Source organism: Ammospiza nelsoni, chromosome 10, assembly GCF_027579445.1.
Source record: "Ammospiza nelsoni isolate bAmmNel1 chromosome 10, bAmmNel1.pri, whole genome shotgun sequence".
NCBI classification, from domain to species: domain Eukaryota; kingdom Metazoa; phylum Chordata; class Aves; order Passeriformes; family Passerellidae; genus Ammospiza; species Ammospiza nelsoni.
Window position 1 is genome coordinate 131,893 of NC_080642.1, and position 17,401 is coordinate 149,293.

Sequence of the window (17,401 nt, forward strand, 5' to 3'; positions counted from 1 at the left end):
ACCTTCTCACCACCAATCAGCACCGACTCAGCACCATCTCAGCACCCACTCAGGGCCATCTCAGCAACCAATCAGCACCCATTCAGCACCATCTCAGCAACCAATCAGGGCCATCTTAGCAACCAATCAGCACCCACTCAGCACCATCTCAGCAACCAATCTGCATCCACTCATAACATTCTCAGCAACCAATCAGGACCCACTCAGAACAATATCAGCAACCAATCAGCACCCAATCAGGACCATCAGAGCATCCACTCAGCACCATCTCAGCACCCACTCAGGACCATCTCAGTAACCAATCAGCACCAATTCAGCACCATCTCAGCACCCACTCAGGGCCATCTTAGCAACCAATCTGCACCATCTCAGGACCTTCGCACCACCCACTCAGAACCATCTCAGCACCCACTCAGGGCCATCCCAGCAACCAATCAGCAACCACTCAGCATCGTCCCAGCAACCAAACAGCGCCAACTCAGCACCATCTCAGGACCATTTCAGCAACCAAGCAGCACCCCCTCAGGACCATCCCAGCATCCATCTAGCACTATCTCAGCAACCAATCAGCACCCACCCAGCACCATCTCAGCAACCAATCAGCACATAATCAGGACCATCTGAGCAACCAATCAGCACCCACCCAGCACCATCTTAGCAACCAATCATCACCTACTCAGGACCATTTCAGCAACCAATCAGCACCCCCAAAGCACCATCTGAGCAACCAATCAGCACCCAATCAGGACCATCGCAGCATCCACTCAGCACCATCACAGCACCATCTCAGCAACCAATCAGCACCATCTCAGCAACCAATCTACACCTACTCAGCACCATCCCAGAAACCAAACTGACACATCTCAGCACCATCTCAGCAACCAATCTGCACCATCGCAGCAACCAATCAGCACCCACTTAGCACCATCTCAGCAACCAATCACCACCCCCAAAGAATCATCTGAGCAACCAATCAGCACCCACTCATAACAATCTCAGCAACCAATCAGGACCCACTCATAACAATCTCCACAACCAATCAGGACCCACTCAGCACCATCACAGCAACCAATCAGCAACCACTCAGGACCATTGCAGCAACCAATCTGCACCTACTCAGCACCATCTCACCACCAATCAGCACCATCTCAGCACCATCTCAGCAACCAATCCCCACCCACTCTTAACAATCTCAGCAACCAATCAGCACCCACCCAAACAATCTCAGCAACCAATCAGCACCCACCCAGCACCATCTTAGCAACCAATCATCACATAATCAGGACCATTTCAGCAACCAATCAGCACCCCCAAAGCACCATCTGAGCAACCAATCAACACCCACTCATAACAATCTCAGCAACCAATTAGGACCCACTCATAACAATCTCAGCAACCAATCTGCACCATCTCAGGACCTTCGCACCACCCACTCAGCACCATCTCAGCAACCAATCTACACCTACTCAGCACCATCCCAGAAACCAATCAGACACATCTCAGCACCATCTCAGCACCATCTCAGCAACCAATCAGCACCCAGTCTTAACAATCTCAGCAACCAATCAGCACCCACCCAAACAATCTCAGCAACCAATCAGCACCCACCCAGCACCATCTGAGCAACCAATCAGCACCCACCCAGCACCATCTTAGCAACCAATCATCACCTACTCAGGACCATTTCAGCAACCAATCAGCACCCCCAAAGCACCATCTGAGCAACCAATCAGCACCCAATCAGGACCATCGCAGCATCCACTCAGCACCATCACAGCACCATCTCAGCACCCAATCAGCACCATCTCAGCAACCAATCAGCACTCCCTCAGCACCATCGGAGCAACAAATCAGCACCCACTCATAACAAACTCAACAACAAATCAGGACCCACTCAGCATCATCGCAGCAACCAATCAGCCCCCACTCAGGACCATCGCTGCAACCAATCAGCACCATTTCAGCACCCACTCAGGGCCATCTCAGCAACCAATCTGCACCATCTCAGGACCTTCACACCACCCACTCAGCACCATCTCAGCACCATGTCGGCAACCAATCAGCATCCGCTCAGCACCATCTCACCACCAATCAGCACCGACTCAGCACCATCTCAGCACCCATTCAGCACCATTTCAGCAACCAATAAGCACCATCTGAGCAACGACTCAGGACCATCTCTGCAACCAATCAAAACCCAATCAGTACCATCGCAGCATCAACTCAGCACTATCTCAGGACCATCTCAGCACCCACTCAGCATCATCCCAGAAACCAATCAGCACCAATTCAGCACCCACTCAAACAATCTCAACGACCAATCAGCACCATCTCAGCACCATCTCAGCAACCAATCTGAACCCACTCAGCACCATCTCAGCAACCAATCCGCCGCGAATCAGGACCATCTCAGCAACCAATCCGCCGCGACTCAGGACCATCGCAGAAACCAATCAGCATCGACTCAGGAGCATCTCAGCAACCAATCCGCCCCCAATCAGGACCATCTCAGTAACCAATCAGCACCAATTCAGCACCATCTCAGCACCCACTCAGGGCCATCTTAGCAACCAATCATCACCTACTCAGGACCTTCGCACCACCCACTCAGAACCATCTCAGCACCCACTCAGGGCCATCCCAGCAACCAATCAGCAACCACTCAGCATCGTCCCAGCAACCAAACAGCGCCAACTCAGCACCATCTCAGGACCATTTCAGCAACCAAGCAGCACCCCCTCAGGACCATCCCAGCATCCATCTAGCACTATCTCAGCAATCAATCAGCACCCACCCAGCACCATCTCAGCAACCAATCAGCACATAATCAGGACCATCTCACCAACCAATGAGCACCACCAAAGCACCATCTGAGCAACCAATCAACACCCACTCATAACAATCTCAGCAACCAATCAGGACCCACTCATAACAATCTCAGCAACCAATCTGCACCATCTCAGGACCTTCGCACCACCCACTCAGCACCATCTCAGCAACCAATCTGCACCATCGCAGCAACCAATCACCACCCCCAAAGAATCATCTGAGCAACCAATCAGCACCCACTCATAACAATCTCAGCAACCAATCAGGACCCACTCATAACAATCTCCACAACCAATCCGGACCCACTCAGCACCATCACAGCAACCAATCAGCAACCACTCAGGACCATTGCAGCAACCAATCTGCACCTACTCAGCACCATCTCACCACCAATCAGCACCATCTCAGCACCATCTCAGCAACCAATCAGCACCCACTCTTAACAATCTCAGCAACCAATCAGCACCCACCCAGCACCATCTGAGCAACCAATCAGCACCCACCCAGCACCATCTTAGCAACCAATCATCACCTACTCAGGACCATTTCAGCAACCAATCAGCACCCCCAAAGCACCATCTGAGCAACCAATCAGCACCCAATCAGGACCATCGCAGCATCCACTCAGCACCATCACAGCACCATCTCAGCAACCAATCAGCACCATCTCAGCAACCAATCTACACCTACTCAGCACCATCCCAGAAACCAATCAGACACATCTCAGCACCATCTCAGCAACCAATCTGCACCATCGCAGCAACCAATCAGCACCCACTTAGCACCATCTCAGCAACCAATCACCACCCCCAAAGAATCATCTGAGCAACCAATCAGCACCCACTCATAACAATCTCAGCAACCAATCAGGACCCACTCATAACAATCTCCACAACCAATCAGGACCCACTCAGCACCATCACAGCAACCAATCAGCAACCACTCAGGACCATTGCAGCAACCAATCTGCACCTACTCAGCACCATCTCACCACCATCTCAGCACCATCTCAGCAACCAATCAGCACCCACTCTTAACAATCTCAGCAACCAATCAGCACCCACCCAAACAATCTCAGCAACCAATCAGCACCCACCCAGCACCATCTGAGCAACCAATCAGCACCCACCCAGCACCATCTTAGCAACCAATCATCACCTACTCAGGACCATTTCAGCAACCAATCAGCATTCCCAAAGCACCATCTGAGCAACCAATCAGCACCCAATCAGGACCATTGCAGCATCCACTCAGCACCATCTCAGCACCCAATCAGCACCATCTCAGCAACCAATCAGCACACCCTCAGCACCATCGGAGCAACAAATCAGCACCCACTCATAACAATATCAGCAACCAATCAGGACCCACTCATAACAAACTCAACAACCAATCAGGACCCACTCAGAATCATCGCAGCAACCAATCAGCACCCACTCAGGACCATCTCAGCAACCAATCAGCACCCCCAAAGAATCATCTGAGCAACCAATCAGGACCCACTCATAACAATCTCCACAACCAATCAGGACCCACTCAGCACCATCACAGCAACCAATCAGCAACCACTCAGGACCATTGTAGCAACCAATCTGCACCTACTCAGCACCATCTCACCACCAATCAGCACCATCTCAGCAACCAATCAGCACCCACTCTTAACAATCTCAGCAACCAATCAGCACCCACCCAGCACCATCTGAGCAACCAATCAGCACCCACTCAGCACCATCTTAGCAACCAATCATCACCTACTCAGGACCATTTCAGCAACCAATCAGCACCCCCAAAGCACCATCTGAGCAACCAATCAGCACCCAATCAGGACCATCGCAGCATCCACTCAGCACCATCACAGCACCATCTCAGCACCCAATCAGCACCATCTCAGCAACCAATCAGCACTCCCTCAGCACCATCGGAGCAACAAATCAGCACCCACTCATAACAATATCAGCAACCAATCAGGACCCACTCAGAATCATCGCAGCAACCAATCAGAACCCACTCAGGACCATCGCTGCAACCAATCAGCACCATTTCAGCACCCACTCAGGGCCATCTTAGCAACCAATCTGCACCATCTCAGGACCTTTACACCACCCACTCAGCACCATCTCAGCACCATGTCGGCAACCAATCAGCATCCGCTCAGCACCATCTCACCACCAATCAGCACCGACTCAGCACCATCTCAGCACCCATTCAGCACCATTTCAGCAACCAATAAGCACCATCTGAGCAACGACTCAGGACCATCTCTGCAACCAATCAAAACCCAATCAGTACCATCGCAGCATCCACTCAGCACCATCTCAGGACCATCTCAGCACCCACTCAGCATCATCCCAGAAACCAATCAGCACCAATTCAGCACCCACTCAAACAATCTCAACGACCAATCAGCACCATCTCAGCACCATCTCAGCAACCAATCTGAACCCACTCAGCACCATCTCAGCAACCAATCCGCCGCGACTCAGGACCATCGCAGAAACCAATCAGCATCGACTCAGGAGCATCTCAGCAACCAATCCGCCCCCAATCAGGACCATCTCAGCAACCAATCAGCACCCACTAAGGACCATTTCAGCAACCAATCCGCACCATCTCAGCACCCATTCAGCACCATCTCAGCAAACAATCAACACAGACTCAGGACCATCTCAGCACTCACTCAGCACAATCTCAGCACTGACTCAGGACCACCTCAGAAACCTAGAACTGTACCTAGAACTATACCTAGAACGTACCTGGGATATACTGGATCCACAGTGCGCCCCAAGAGGTGCCATCACAGGCGCAGGCAATATTCTGCCATCGACGGGGTTTTCAGGCGCAAGCTTCCAGCCTCCCTTTCGCCACCCCGCACATCCGGTTCTACTATTAGCGGCAATACCCAGCCCCTGCACCCATGTCATGGGCCTACAGTGATCTCGGCGCAAGAACGCTACAGTCTCAGGTACCAGCCCTAAGGTTGCTGCGATGTGTTAAGCCGCAATTCCAGTCGCACAATGACAAGACCAGGCCCAGTGATCTCAGCCCTTTTAGCTCTTTCCCCACAAGCTTTATTTTACTGCCAGCTCTCTTCTTGCAGCTCCAGCTCTGTGTTTTTCCAGCTTCAAATGCCAGCATCTGGCTCTTGGCTCCAGCTTGGAAACAATTCAGCTCCCGCACCAGCCTCCGAAAGCCCACCCCACCATCCATATGCTAGCCCTGCAGTGATTTTAGCCCCCAGCGAGCAGTCCCCAGTCACTTTGCCACCCCCTGCGTAAGTTCTCCTGGATGCCCACAGCCCCGTTCACAGGTCTAGTGCCTTTGCCATTTCCATTGACGTTGCCAGCCCCGCAGTCCACTTCCCAGCCCCACAGTGCGCCCCAAGAGGTGCCATCACAGGCGCAGGCAATATTCTGCCATCGACGGGGTTTTCAGGCGCAAGCTTCCAGCCTCCCTTTCGCCACCCCGCACATCCGGTTCTACTATTAGCGGCAATACCCAGCCCCTGCACCCATGTCACGGGCCTACAGTGATCTCGGCGCAAGAACGCTACAGTTTCAGGTACCAGCCCTAAGGTTGCTGCGATGTGTTAAGCCGCAATTCCAGTCGCACAATGACAAGACCAGGCCCAGTGATCTCAGCCCTTTTAGCTCTTTCCCCACAAGCTTTATTTTACTGCCAGCTCTCTTCTTGCAGCTCCAGCTCTGTGTTTTTCCAGCTTCAAATGCCAGCATCTGGCTCTTGGCTCCAGCTTGGAAACAATTCAGCTCCCGCACCAGCCTCCGAAAGCCCACCCCACCATCCATATGCTAGCCCTGCAGTGATTTTAGCCCCCAGCGAGCAGTCCCCAGTCACTTTGCCACCCCCTGCGTAAGTTCTCCTGGATGCCCACAGCCCCGTTCACAGGTCTAGTGCCTTTGCCATTTCCATTGACGTTGCCAGCCCCGCAGTCCACTTCCCAGCCCCACAGTGCGCCCCAAGAGGTGCCATCACAGGCGCAGGCAATATTCTGCCATCGACGGGGTTTTCAGGCGCAAGCTTCCAGCCTCCCTTTCGCCACCCCGCACATCCGGTTCTACTATTAGCGGCAATACCCAGCCCCTGCACCCATGTCACGGGCCTACAGTGATCTCGGCGCAAGAACGCTACAGTTTCAGGTACCAGCCCTAAGGTTGCTGCGATGTGTTAAGCCGCAATTCCAGTCGCACAATGACAAGACCAGGCCCAGTGATCTCAGCCCTTTTAGCTCTTTCCCCACAAGCTTTATTTTACTGCCAGCTCTCTTCTTGCAGCTCCAGCTCTGTGTTTTTCCAGCTTCAAATGCCAGCATCTGGCTCTTGGCTCCAGCTTGGAAACAATTCAGCTCCCGCACCAGCCTCCGAAAGCCCACCCCACCATCCATATGCTAGCCCTGCAGTGATTTTAGCCCCCAGCGAGCAGTCCCCAGTCACTTTGCCACCCCCTGCGTAAGTTCTCCTGGATGCCCACAGCCCCGTTCACAGGTCTAGTGCCTTTGCCATTTCCATTGACGTTGCCAGCCCCGCAGTCCACTTCCCAGCCCCACAGTGCGCCCCAAGAGGTGCCATCACAGGCGCAGGCAATATTCTGCCATCGACGGGGTTTTCAGGCGCAAGCTTCCAGCCTCCCTTTCGCCACCCCGCACATCCGGTTCTACTATTAGCGGCAATACCCAGCCCCTGCACCCATGTCACGGGCCTACAGTGATCTCGGCGCAAGAACGCTACAGTTTCAGGTACCAGCCCTAAGGTTGCTGCGATGTGTTTTGCCGCAATTCCAGTCGCACAATGACAAGACCAGGCCCAGTGATCTCAGCCCTTTTAGCTCTTTCCCCACAAGCTTTATTTTACTGCCAGCTCTCTTCTTGCAGCTCCAGCTCTGTGTTTTTCCAGCTTCAAATGCCAGCATCTGGCTCTTGGCTCCAGCTTGGAAACAATTCAGCTCCCGCACCAGCCTCCGAAAGCCCACCCCACCATCCATATGCTAGCCCTGCAGTGATTTTAGCCCCCAGCGAGCAGTCCCCAGTCACTTTGCCACCCCCTGCGTAAGTTCTCCTGGATGCCCACAGCCCCGTTCACAGGTCTAGTGCCTTTGCCATTTCCATTGACGTTGCCAGCCCCGCAGTCCACTTCCCAGCCCCACAGTGCGCCCCAAGAGGTGCCATCACAGGCGCAGGCAATATTCTGCCATCGACGGGGTTTTCAGGCGCAAGCTTCCAGCCTCCCTTTCGCCACCCCGCACATCCGGTTCTACTATTAGCGGCAATACCCAGCCCCTGCACCCATGTCACGGGCCTACAGTGATCTTGGCGCAAGAACGCTACAGTCTCAGGTACCAGCCCTAAGGTTGCTGCGATGTGTTAAGCCGCAATTCCAGTCGCACAATGACAAGACCAGGCCCAGTGATCTCAGCCCTTTTAGCTCTTTCCCCACAAGCTTTATTTTACTGCCAGCTCTCTTCTTGCAGCTCCAGCTCTGTGTTTTTCCAGCTTCAAATGCCAGCATCTGGCTCTTGGCTCCAGCTTGGAAACAATTCAGCTCCCGCACCAGCCTCCGAAAGCCCACCCCACCATCCATATGCTAGCCCTGCAGTGATTTTAGCCCCCAGCGAGCAGTCCCCAGTCACTTTGCCACCCCCTGCGTAAGTTCTCCTGGATGCCCACAGCCCCGTTCACAGGTCTAGTGCCTTTGCCATTTCCATTGACGTTGCCAGCCCCGCAGTCCACTTCCCAGCCCCACAGTGCGCCCCAAGAGGTGCCATCACAGGCGCAGGCAATATTCTGCCATCGACGGGGTTTTCAGGCGCAAGCTTCCAGCCTCCCTTTCGCCACCCCGCACATCCGGTTCTACTATTAGCGGCACTACCCAGCCCCTGCACCCATGTCACGGGCCTACAGTGATCTCGGCGCAAGAACGCTACAGTCTCAGGTACCAGCCCTAAGGTTGCTGCGATGTGTTTTGCCGCAATTCCAGTCGCACAATGACAAGACCAGGCCCAGTGATCTCAGCCCTTTTAGCTCTTTCCCCACAAGCTTTATTTTACTGCCAGCTCTCTTCTTCCAGCTGTGTCCCATTCTGCGATTAGTCCTCAGATCCACAGTGAGTATCTCTTGTAGCAGTGACTCTTTCTGCAGCACTGCAGTCCCCACCCCGTCCCCAGTGATTTCAGCTCCAGTTCCGCAAGCTTTATTTAACTGCCAGCTCTTCTTTTGCACTTTCTGCTCTAAATCTTCACAGTAGTGCCACACAATACTACTTGTGCTTCTCAGGACAGGATCTTTCTTTTAGCTCTCGTTCTTGAGCTCTGATCACAGCCCTTACAGCAATTTCAATTCCAACCATGCAGTTCACCTCCCCGCTCCGCAATCCCTATCCCAGCCCCACGGGGGTTTTACACCAAACCCTACCATATTTCTGTCTCCTCCAGGTCTGCTGCCGCAGCTCCAGCTCCTCAGCTTCCTACTGGCTGCAGCTAAAAGCTGCTCATGCTTCTCACTGCACCTTGGGGCTGTTGATAAGGCCACAAATCAGTTACTGCCATCATTACAATTTCAGTATCTCTAGAAGCTGTCCCATCCACCCACCCAGCCCTAAGTGGCAACCCTAAGTGGCATCCCAACTCTGGGGACACTGGAGGCCTGAAGCTCAACATCCACCCTCCCCCTCACCCTGGCTCTCAGCCCAGCACCTGCACAAAGGCCTCCTCACCTCCCCTCAGGCAGCTCCAGGGGCTGGCAATAGCCACTGGACTCCTGCCCCCCCCCCATCCCAAAAGGCACTCTTGGGCTGGTTCTTGGGCCCTAGAACCCTCTGAGCCCCCACACCCTCAGCCCCTTGTTGGTACCACAGGGCAGGGGCTGGGAACCCCCAGGCATAACCTGCAGGCCCAGTGCTGCAGCTCCATGCCTTCCTCCCATGGCATTTATCTAGCCTCAGCATTTCCACCACTCCACGTTGTTTTGGGCCTGGCTCATGCCAAAATCATTATTCCACACCCTGGGGTTTTATGTCCCCACTGCTCTCACAACTGGTGCTTCAGCCCCAGTCCCACAACCCTTACCGAATTAACATGAGATATCTAGTAAAGAAAACAAATCAAACCAAAAAGATGTATTAAAACGGGCAATAATATAATAACACAATTAAGAAAAAAAGCATTACAAGTAAAAACAAAATAAAGTAATAAAAATACAAAAAGCAAGCTTTATTCCTCGTATTCTGAACATTTCTTTAAATCCAGAAACCGCGAAACGGCTACTTTCCAGCCCCCAGTGACAGCAGGCAGTGCCCCCCCCCCGCACCGCGCCACTCCAGGCCCCACACCAGCTGCCGGCTACCCGAGCCACGCAGGGCGCGGCAGAAAGAACTGGACACGGCTGGCCCCAGATACGGCCGCAGGCGTCGCGTCCGTGCTCACCAGCGCTCCCCGGATCAGCTGCCGCGGGGGTCCCGTCCTGGCGCAGCGCCGCTCCTCGGACCGCGCATCCGCAGCTCCCGTCGCTCCCAGCTTCACCGCCGAACTGAAGCCATTGCCGCCCCAACGCCCGCTATTTATGCCCCACGGGCGGACAGCCAGCCAATCACAACCCGAGGCGGCGCCTGCCGGCTCCACCAATCCCAGCCCGCAAATTCCCGCCGCGCTCGGCTCCGTGACTCCCCGCGGTCCCCTCAAGCGCTGCTCCCGCCGCCGCCATTGCTGTGGCCGCGTCCGCCCGCTGCCCGCCGCCTGCCCGCTTCCCTGGACCAGAACCTGATCCCGACCAGGACCTGAACTGGAAGCTCCCGGCCGCCCTTCCCGTCCGCAACAGCGCCTGCCGAGGCAGCGGCAGCGGGGACGCTGCTCCGCCGGCTCCCAAAGCGGCGGTGGCGGGAGCGGCGCCTCAGACGTACGGGCGAGCGGGGCCAGTCTGAGGCGGCGAGCCGCGACTGAGCGGGCTGAGATCGGCGAGACCGCTTCCGGTTTGAAAGGGCGGCTGTGATTGGACAGGGCGGACGGAGAAAGGCGGGCCGTGATTGGCAGGCTTAGGAGCCGTCAGGCTGAGGCCCGTGGGAGCGTGGGGCGGAGCTCGGGCTGCCCGAAGGGCTCGCAGGCGGCGGCGGCGGCGGCGGCGGCGGCGGCGGCGGCGGCGGCGGCGGCGGCGGCGGCGGCGGCGGCGGCGGCGGCGGCGGCGGCGGCGGCGCTCGCCAAACCCCCGTCCCCTTCTCCGGCCTTCTCTCGTGCCCAGGTCCCGGCGAAAAGACCCCCGCAGAGCCCCTACCGGAGCGCCCCATCGGCACTCGGGGCAGGAGGCGGAGAGGAGTGTAGCCCGGGAGGGGTTCCGGGTCGTCTTTGCGGCAGCAGGGCGGACTAGGGAGCGGCGGCGATTTGGTGAGGAGAGGGCTCGGGAGCGGGGAGGGCGTGCAGCGCCCGCTGCGGGCTCTGGGTGCCTCTTCTACCGCAGTGCTTCCGCTTCTGCGGGGACTTGGCCTGCCCCGACTGGCCGAGATCAGCACCCTGGCCAAAGTTAAGTGCCCGCGTCTCCCTGCCCGCCCTCCGCCTGCTGCGGGCCCGCTGCTCACCCTCGTCGTCGGATGTTATAGATGATAAAACAATATTGGCTTTCACATTCATAGATTAGCTTTTTGCATTACAAGTATTTTGATATGGTAAAACTTATACTTACTTTTAACTGCTTTGTATAGTGTAATATGCCAGTTTATGTATGCACTGTATATTTCATATGAATAGTAGCCTGATAAATATATCGTAGGCTTTAGCAAAATGTTGAAATAGAAACTAAAGTACTTCTATGTAACTAACTCAGAAAATGGTGTAAAGCAATTATTCTGTTTATTATAACTGCAGACTGCCCCTACCAAGTGATAATAGTGACAAAAAGAGCTTAAGCATCCAGGAAGCATTTATCGACTCTTATCGGTATTATCAGGGAGTGCGAAGCAACAGGATAAAACTACAGGAAGAAATAAAATGTGTAGACCTCATTTACAGAACGTTCTGCAGACAAGTCAGAGGTTAAAACCAAACAAGAGAGTTCCTGGAACATCAAAAAGTCAAAGGAATGTTTGAATAATGTGTAAGTTAATGAATATGCATGTAACCTCAGCAATGTAACAGTATATAGTGAACATGTTTTTAAGCTACCTCTGTGCTCTTTGGCTGTGTGCTAAAAGCATCCCAGTGCTGGATTATTTTGTCCTTTTATCCTTTAATAAACTTTTAAAAATTTTAAAGAATGAGCTCTGTTTATCACATCAGTGAAGCTTAAGCTGATCTGCATCCAGGTGTTTTGGGACCTGCTGGGGCAGGCCATCGAGGTAAGTGTGGGGCTACTGCAGTGGAGGCCAAGTATTTCAACACAATAGCATAATCAGCAACGTTAATTAATTTTGTGTTCCTCATGCAAGCCTCAGCCTTAAGAACTCTACCAGCCTCTAATAGGATTAATAATACGCATAGTAAGTGTTACTAGTATTAATATTTAGGTAAGGATTGTTAGTGTTAACACTGGTACTAAGTATGTTAGCTGGTATTTACTGTGAAGCTCTGCTCTCCCACAGTATGACAAGGTCCTGAAGCTGTTCTCAGGTGCACAGTTAGGTGAGCACTGCTGTCCTTACCACGATCCCCCGATGGAGCCATGCTCCAGAGACGGGCAGCAATGAATCTGCAGGTGCCTTCCCAAGGTGACAGAGCTCGCCCTCCTTCCCATCTGCAGTCAGGGGATGTGAAGGCAACCATTGCTGTCCTCGGCTTCATCATCTCCAGTGCAGCCAAGCACAGCATAGACAATGAGTCTCTGTCAAGTGAGCTGCAGCAGCTGGGACTGCCCAAAGGCAGGGGAAGCCCTCAGGGTGGCACCATCAGCCAGACCTGCTGGGATGTTGCTTACAGTTCCCAGCCCTGCCTTCTTCACACCCAGATGGAGGGCAGGCTGCCTGCTGTGCTGTCCTCCATCACCTCCCTTCTGTACATTCCGTCCCTGGGGGCTCCTCAGGTGCTTTGGTGAGGTTTGGCAGCTGCAGGTCTGGTGTGAGCAGAGGGATTCTTCTCTTGTCTCCCCTCATAAGCAAAGCATGCCAGCCAGCTGTGCTGTTTTACATGTCACTGACCCACAAAATTGCAGGAGACTGAGGACTCGTAACAGGTGCAGGACAGGTTCAAAAGGAACTTGGGACAAAACCTCTGTCTTTGTCAGTCCAAAGGGACAGCAGAGCTCACATCTGCTCACAATAATCCTCTGGAGAGCGGAGCAATGTTTGTATGGAAAGATGACTGGGGGTAAAATCAGTGGAAACCGAGTTACATTTGTATCCTAACAGGAGCTATAATGGGACAGAAATTTTAGGGTAAAATACAGGTGCTGTTCCCAGGATGGAGCTGGGTTGGCATGCTCCACAATGATTCCCCATACAACCATAAGGACCTGCTAAGGGGGGTGGAGTGGAATGGGGCACCACAACCAGGCTCTGCCAAAATCTTTGCAGGGGCAGCTACTCCATGGTACTTTGAAGCTTATTAACTGCATAGCAAGGGCTATTTGGCATATGTAGGAACACTTTCCAACCTAGCATCTGAAGACCAATTTAGAGGAGGCGCCTCTAAGTCGAAAGCCAGCCAGACCTTATGTTCTTAGCACCATTCATTTAGAAGAAATCCTGTTACATTTGCAAATTTAAGAGGTGACACCCCCATTCAGACCATGGCTCCTGGGTGCGAACAATAGCTCTTCAACAGCAAGGAAATCTGCATGCCCTAGTGTCTCAAGGTCACTTCACCTGAGAGTCCAGAGACCCAAATCCAGCCAGAGTCCTAGCTCCCAGAAAACTTCAGCTATAAGAAATCCTTCAAAGTGTGCAATTCTAGGAGTGGAAATCCTACAGGAAACACGAGGCTTCAGGCTCCAAATGGGATCTCTTTTCCACACAGTGGAAAACTCAGCAAGCCCTTCTGGCAAGACCAGTTCACAGGAGGCCCACAATTCTCAAGGGCCAGGCTTGAGAGATCCGACTCCATGGAAGCTTTAATCTGAGAAAAATCCTGTGATGTTGGTACTTTTAAAAGGCAGAATGGCACATTTAGACCCTGGCTGATGCTTTGGAGAGCGATTCCTTTACACAGTAAATAATGATTTCATTCCAATGTCTGTAGGTCACTTTGGAAGCAGCCCCTGAAACTCAAGACCAAGAAGAGCCATACTTCATGGCAGCTGCCATCTGGGAGGAATCCTATGACATTTGTGATTCAAGAAATTGAACCCAAAATTTCAACAGCTGATATGCAGATGCAAAAGACTACTGTTTTCCTGTATTTTACCCTAAAATTTCTGTCCCATTATAGGGGACAAATGTAGGATATTTGTATCCTACATTTGTATCCTGTTAGGATACAAATGTAACTCGGTTTCCACTGATTTTACCCCCAGTCATCTTTCCATACAAACATTGCTCCGCTCTCCAGAGGATTATTGTGAGCAGATGTGAGCTCTGCTGTCCCTTTGGACTGACAAAGACAGAGGTTTTGTCCCAAGTTCCTTTTGAACCTGTCCTGCACCTGTTACGAGTCCTCAGTCTCCTGCAATTTTGTGGGTCAGTGACATGTAAAACAGCACAGCTGGCTGGCATGCTTTGCTTATGAGGGGAGACAAGAGAAGAATCCCTCTGCTCACACCAGACCTGCAGCTGCCAAACCTCACCAAAGCACCTGAGGAGCCCCCAGGGACGGAATGTACAGAAGGGAGGTGATGGAGGACAGCACAGCAGGCAGCCTGCCCTCCATCTGGGTGTGAAGAAGGCAGGGCTGGGAACTGTAAGCAACACCCCAGCAGGTCTGGCTGATGGTGCCACCCTGAGGGCTTCCCCTGCCTTTGGGCAGTCCCAGCTGCTGCAGCTCACTTGACAGAGACACATTGTCTATGCTGTGCTTGGCTGCACTGGAGATGATGAAGCCGAGGACAGCAATGGTTGCCTTCACATCCCCTGACTGCAGATGGGAAGGAGGGCGAGCTCTGTCACCTTGGGAAGGCACCTGCAGATTCATTGCTGCCCGTCTCTGGAGCATGGCTCCATCGGGGGACCGTGGTAAGGACAGCAGTGCTCACCTAACTGTGCACCTGAGAACAGCTTCAGGACCTTGTCATACTGTGGGAGAGCAGAGCTTCACAGTAAATACCAGCTAACATACTTAGTACCAGTGTTAACACTAACAATCCTTACCTAAATATTAATACTAGTAACACTTACTATGCGTATTATTAATCCTATTAGAGGCTGGTAGAGTTCTTAAGGCTGAGGCTTGCATGAGGAACACAAAATTAATTAACGTTGCTGATTATGCTATTGTGTTGAAATACTTGGCCTCCACTGCAGTAGCCCCACACTTACCTCGGTGGCCTGCCCCAGCAGGTCCCAAAACACCTGGATGCAGATCAGCTTAAGCTTCACTGATGTGATAAACAGAGCTCATTCTTTAAAATTTTTAAAAGTTTATTAAAGGATAAAAGGACAAAATAATCCAGCACTGGGATGCTTTTAGCACACAGCCAAAGAGCACAGAGGTAGCTTAAAAACATGTTCACTATATACTGTTACATTGCTGAGGTTACATGCATATTCATTAACTTACACATTATTCAAACATTCCTTTGACTTTTTGATGTTCCAGGAACTCTCTTGTTTGGTTTTAACCTCTGACTTGTCTGCAGAACGTTCTGTAAATGAGGTCTACACATTTTATTTCTTCCTGTAGTTTTATCCTGTTGCTTCGCACTCCCTGATAATACCGATAAGAGTCGATAAATGCTTCCTGGATGCTTAAGCTCTTTTTGTCACTATTATCACTTGGTAGGGGCAGTCTGCAGTTATAATAAACAGAATAATTGCTTTACACCATTTTCTGAGTTAGTTACATAGAAGTACTTTAGTTTCTATTTCAACATTTTGCTAAAGCCTACGATATATTTATCAGGCTACTATTCATATGAAATATACAGTGCATACATAAACTGGCATATTACACTATACAAAGCAGTTAAAAGTAAGTATAAGTTTTACCATATCAAAATACTTGTAATGCAAAAAGCTAATCTATGAATGTGAAAGCCAATATTGTTTTATCATCTATAACATCCGACGACGAGGGTGAGCAGCGGGCCCGCAGCAGGCGGAGGGCGGGCAGGGGGACGCGGGCACTTAACTTTGGCCAGGGTGCTGATCTCGGCCAGTCGGGGCAGGCCAAGTCCCCGCAGAAGCGGAAGCACTGCGGTAGAAGAGGCACCCAGAGCCCGCAGCGGGCGCTGCACGCCCTCCCCGCTCCCGAGCCCTCTCCTCACCAAATCGCCGCCGCTCCCTAGTCCGCCCTGCTGCCGCAAAGACGACCCGGAACCCCTCCCGGGCTACACTCCTCTCCGCCTCCTGCCCCGAGTGCCGATGGGGCGCTCCGGTAGGGGCTCTGCGGGGGTCTTTTCGCCGGGACCTGGGCACGAGAGAAGGCCGGAGAAGGGGACGGGGGTTTGGCGAGCGCCGCCGCCGCCGCCGCCGCCGCCGCCGCCGCCGCCGCCGCCGCCGCCGCCGCCGCCGCCGCCGCCGCCGCCGCCGCCGCCGCCGCCGCCGCCGCCGCCGCCGCCTGCGAGCCCTTCGGGCAGCCCGAGCTCCGCCCCACGCTCCCACGGGCCTCAGCCTGACGGCTCCTAAGCCTGCCAATCACGGCCCGCCTTTCTCCGTCCGCCCTGTCCAATCACAGCCGCCCTTTCAAACCGGAAGCGGTCTCGCCGATCTCAGCCCGCTCAGTCGCGGCTCGCCGCCTCAGACTGGCCCCGCTCGCCCGTACGTCTGAGGCGCCGCTCCCGCCACCGCCGCTTTGGGAGCCGGCGGAGCAGCGTCCCCGCTGCCGCTGCCTCGGCAGGCGCTGTTGCGGACGGGAAGGGCGGCCGGGAGCTTCCAGTTCAGGTCCTGGTCGGGATCAGGTTCTGGTCCAGGGAAGCGGGCAGGCGGCGGGCAGCGGGCGGACGCGGCCACAGCAATGGCGGCGGCGGGAGCAGCGCTTGAGGGGACCGCGGGGAGTCACGGAGCCGAGCGCGGCGGGAATTTGCGGGCTGGGATTGGTGGAGCCGGCAGGCGCCGCCTCGGGTTGTGATTGGCTGGCTGTCCGCCCGTGGGGCATAAATAGCGGGCGTTGGGGCGGCAATGGCTTCAGTTCGGCGGTGAAGCTGGGAGCGACGGGAGCTGCGGATGCGCGGTCCGAGGAGCGGCGCTGCGCCAGGACGGGACCCCCGCGGCAGCTGATCCGGGGAGCGCTGGTGAGCACGGACGCGACGCCTGCGGCCGTATCTGGGGCCGGCCGTGTCCAGTTCTTTCTGCCGCGCCCTGCGTGGCTCGGGTAGCCGGCGGCTGGTGTGGGGCCTGGAGTGGCGCGGTGCGGGGGGGGGGGCACTGCCTGCTGTCACTGGGGGCTGGAAAGTAGCCGTTTCGCGGTTTCTGGATTTAAAGAAATGTTCAGAATACGAGGAATAAAGCTTGCTTTTTGTATTTTTATTACTTTATTTTGTTTTTACTTGTAATGT

General features: G+C 53.8%; 2 protein-coding genes and 2 long non-coding RNA genes across 4 annotated transcripts; 2 read left to right on the forward strand and 2 right to left on the reverse strand.

Annotated features, from left to right (window-relative positions):
• The first annotated feature begins 11,013 nt into the window (after positions 1 to 11,013).
• LOC132077513 (uncharacterized) lies at positions 11,014 to 12,077 on the forward strand. The gene is made up of 2 exons (XR_009419073.1): positions 11,014 to 11,211; positions 11,689 to 12,077. It is a non-coding gene; the product is annotated as an uncharacterized LOC132077513 (long non-coding RNA).
• An 18-nt stretch (positions 12,078 to 12,095) lies between these two features.
• LOC132077623 (COMM domain-containing protein 4-like) lies at positions 12,096 to 12,850 on the forward strand (the record flags this gene model as incomplete). Its single annotated transcript, XM_059479438.1, has 3 exons — positions 12,096 to 12,158; positions 12,402 to 12,436; positions 12,535 to 12,850. Coding segments are annotated over 3 exons (414 nt in total), but the record flags the coding sequence as incomplete, so codon positions are not given.
• Positions 12,851 to 14,532: 1,682 nt separating this feature from the next.
• Positions 14,533 to 15,287, reverse strand: LOC132077624 (COMM domain-containing protein 4-like; the record flags this gene model as incomplete). Its single annotated transcript, XM_059479439.1, has 3 exons — positions 14,533 to 14,848; positions 14,947 to 14,981; positions 15,225 to 15,287. Coding segments are annotated over 3 exons (414 nt in total), but the record flags the coding sequence as incomplete, so codon positions are not given.
• An 18-nt stretch (positions 15,288 to 15,305) lies between these two features.
• LOC132077832 (uncharacterized) lies at positions 15,306 to 16,355 on the reverse strand. The gene is made up of 2 exons (XR_009419116.1): positions 16,172 to 16,355; positions 15,306 to 15,694 (listed from the first exon to the last, which is right to left on the reverse strand). It is a non-coding gene; the product is annotated as an uncharacterized LOC132077832 (long non-coding RNA).
• Positions 16,356 to 17,401: the final 1,046 nt, after the last annotated feature.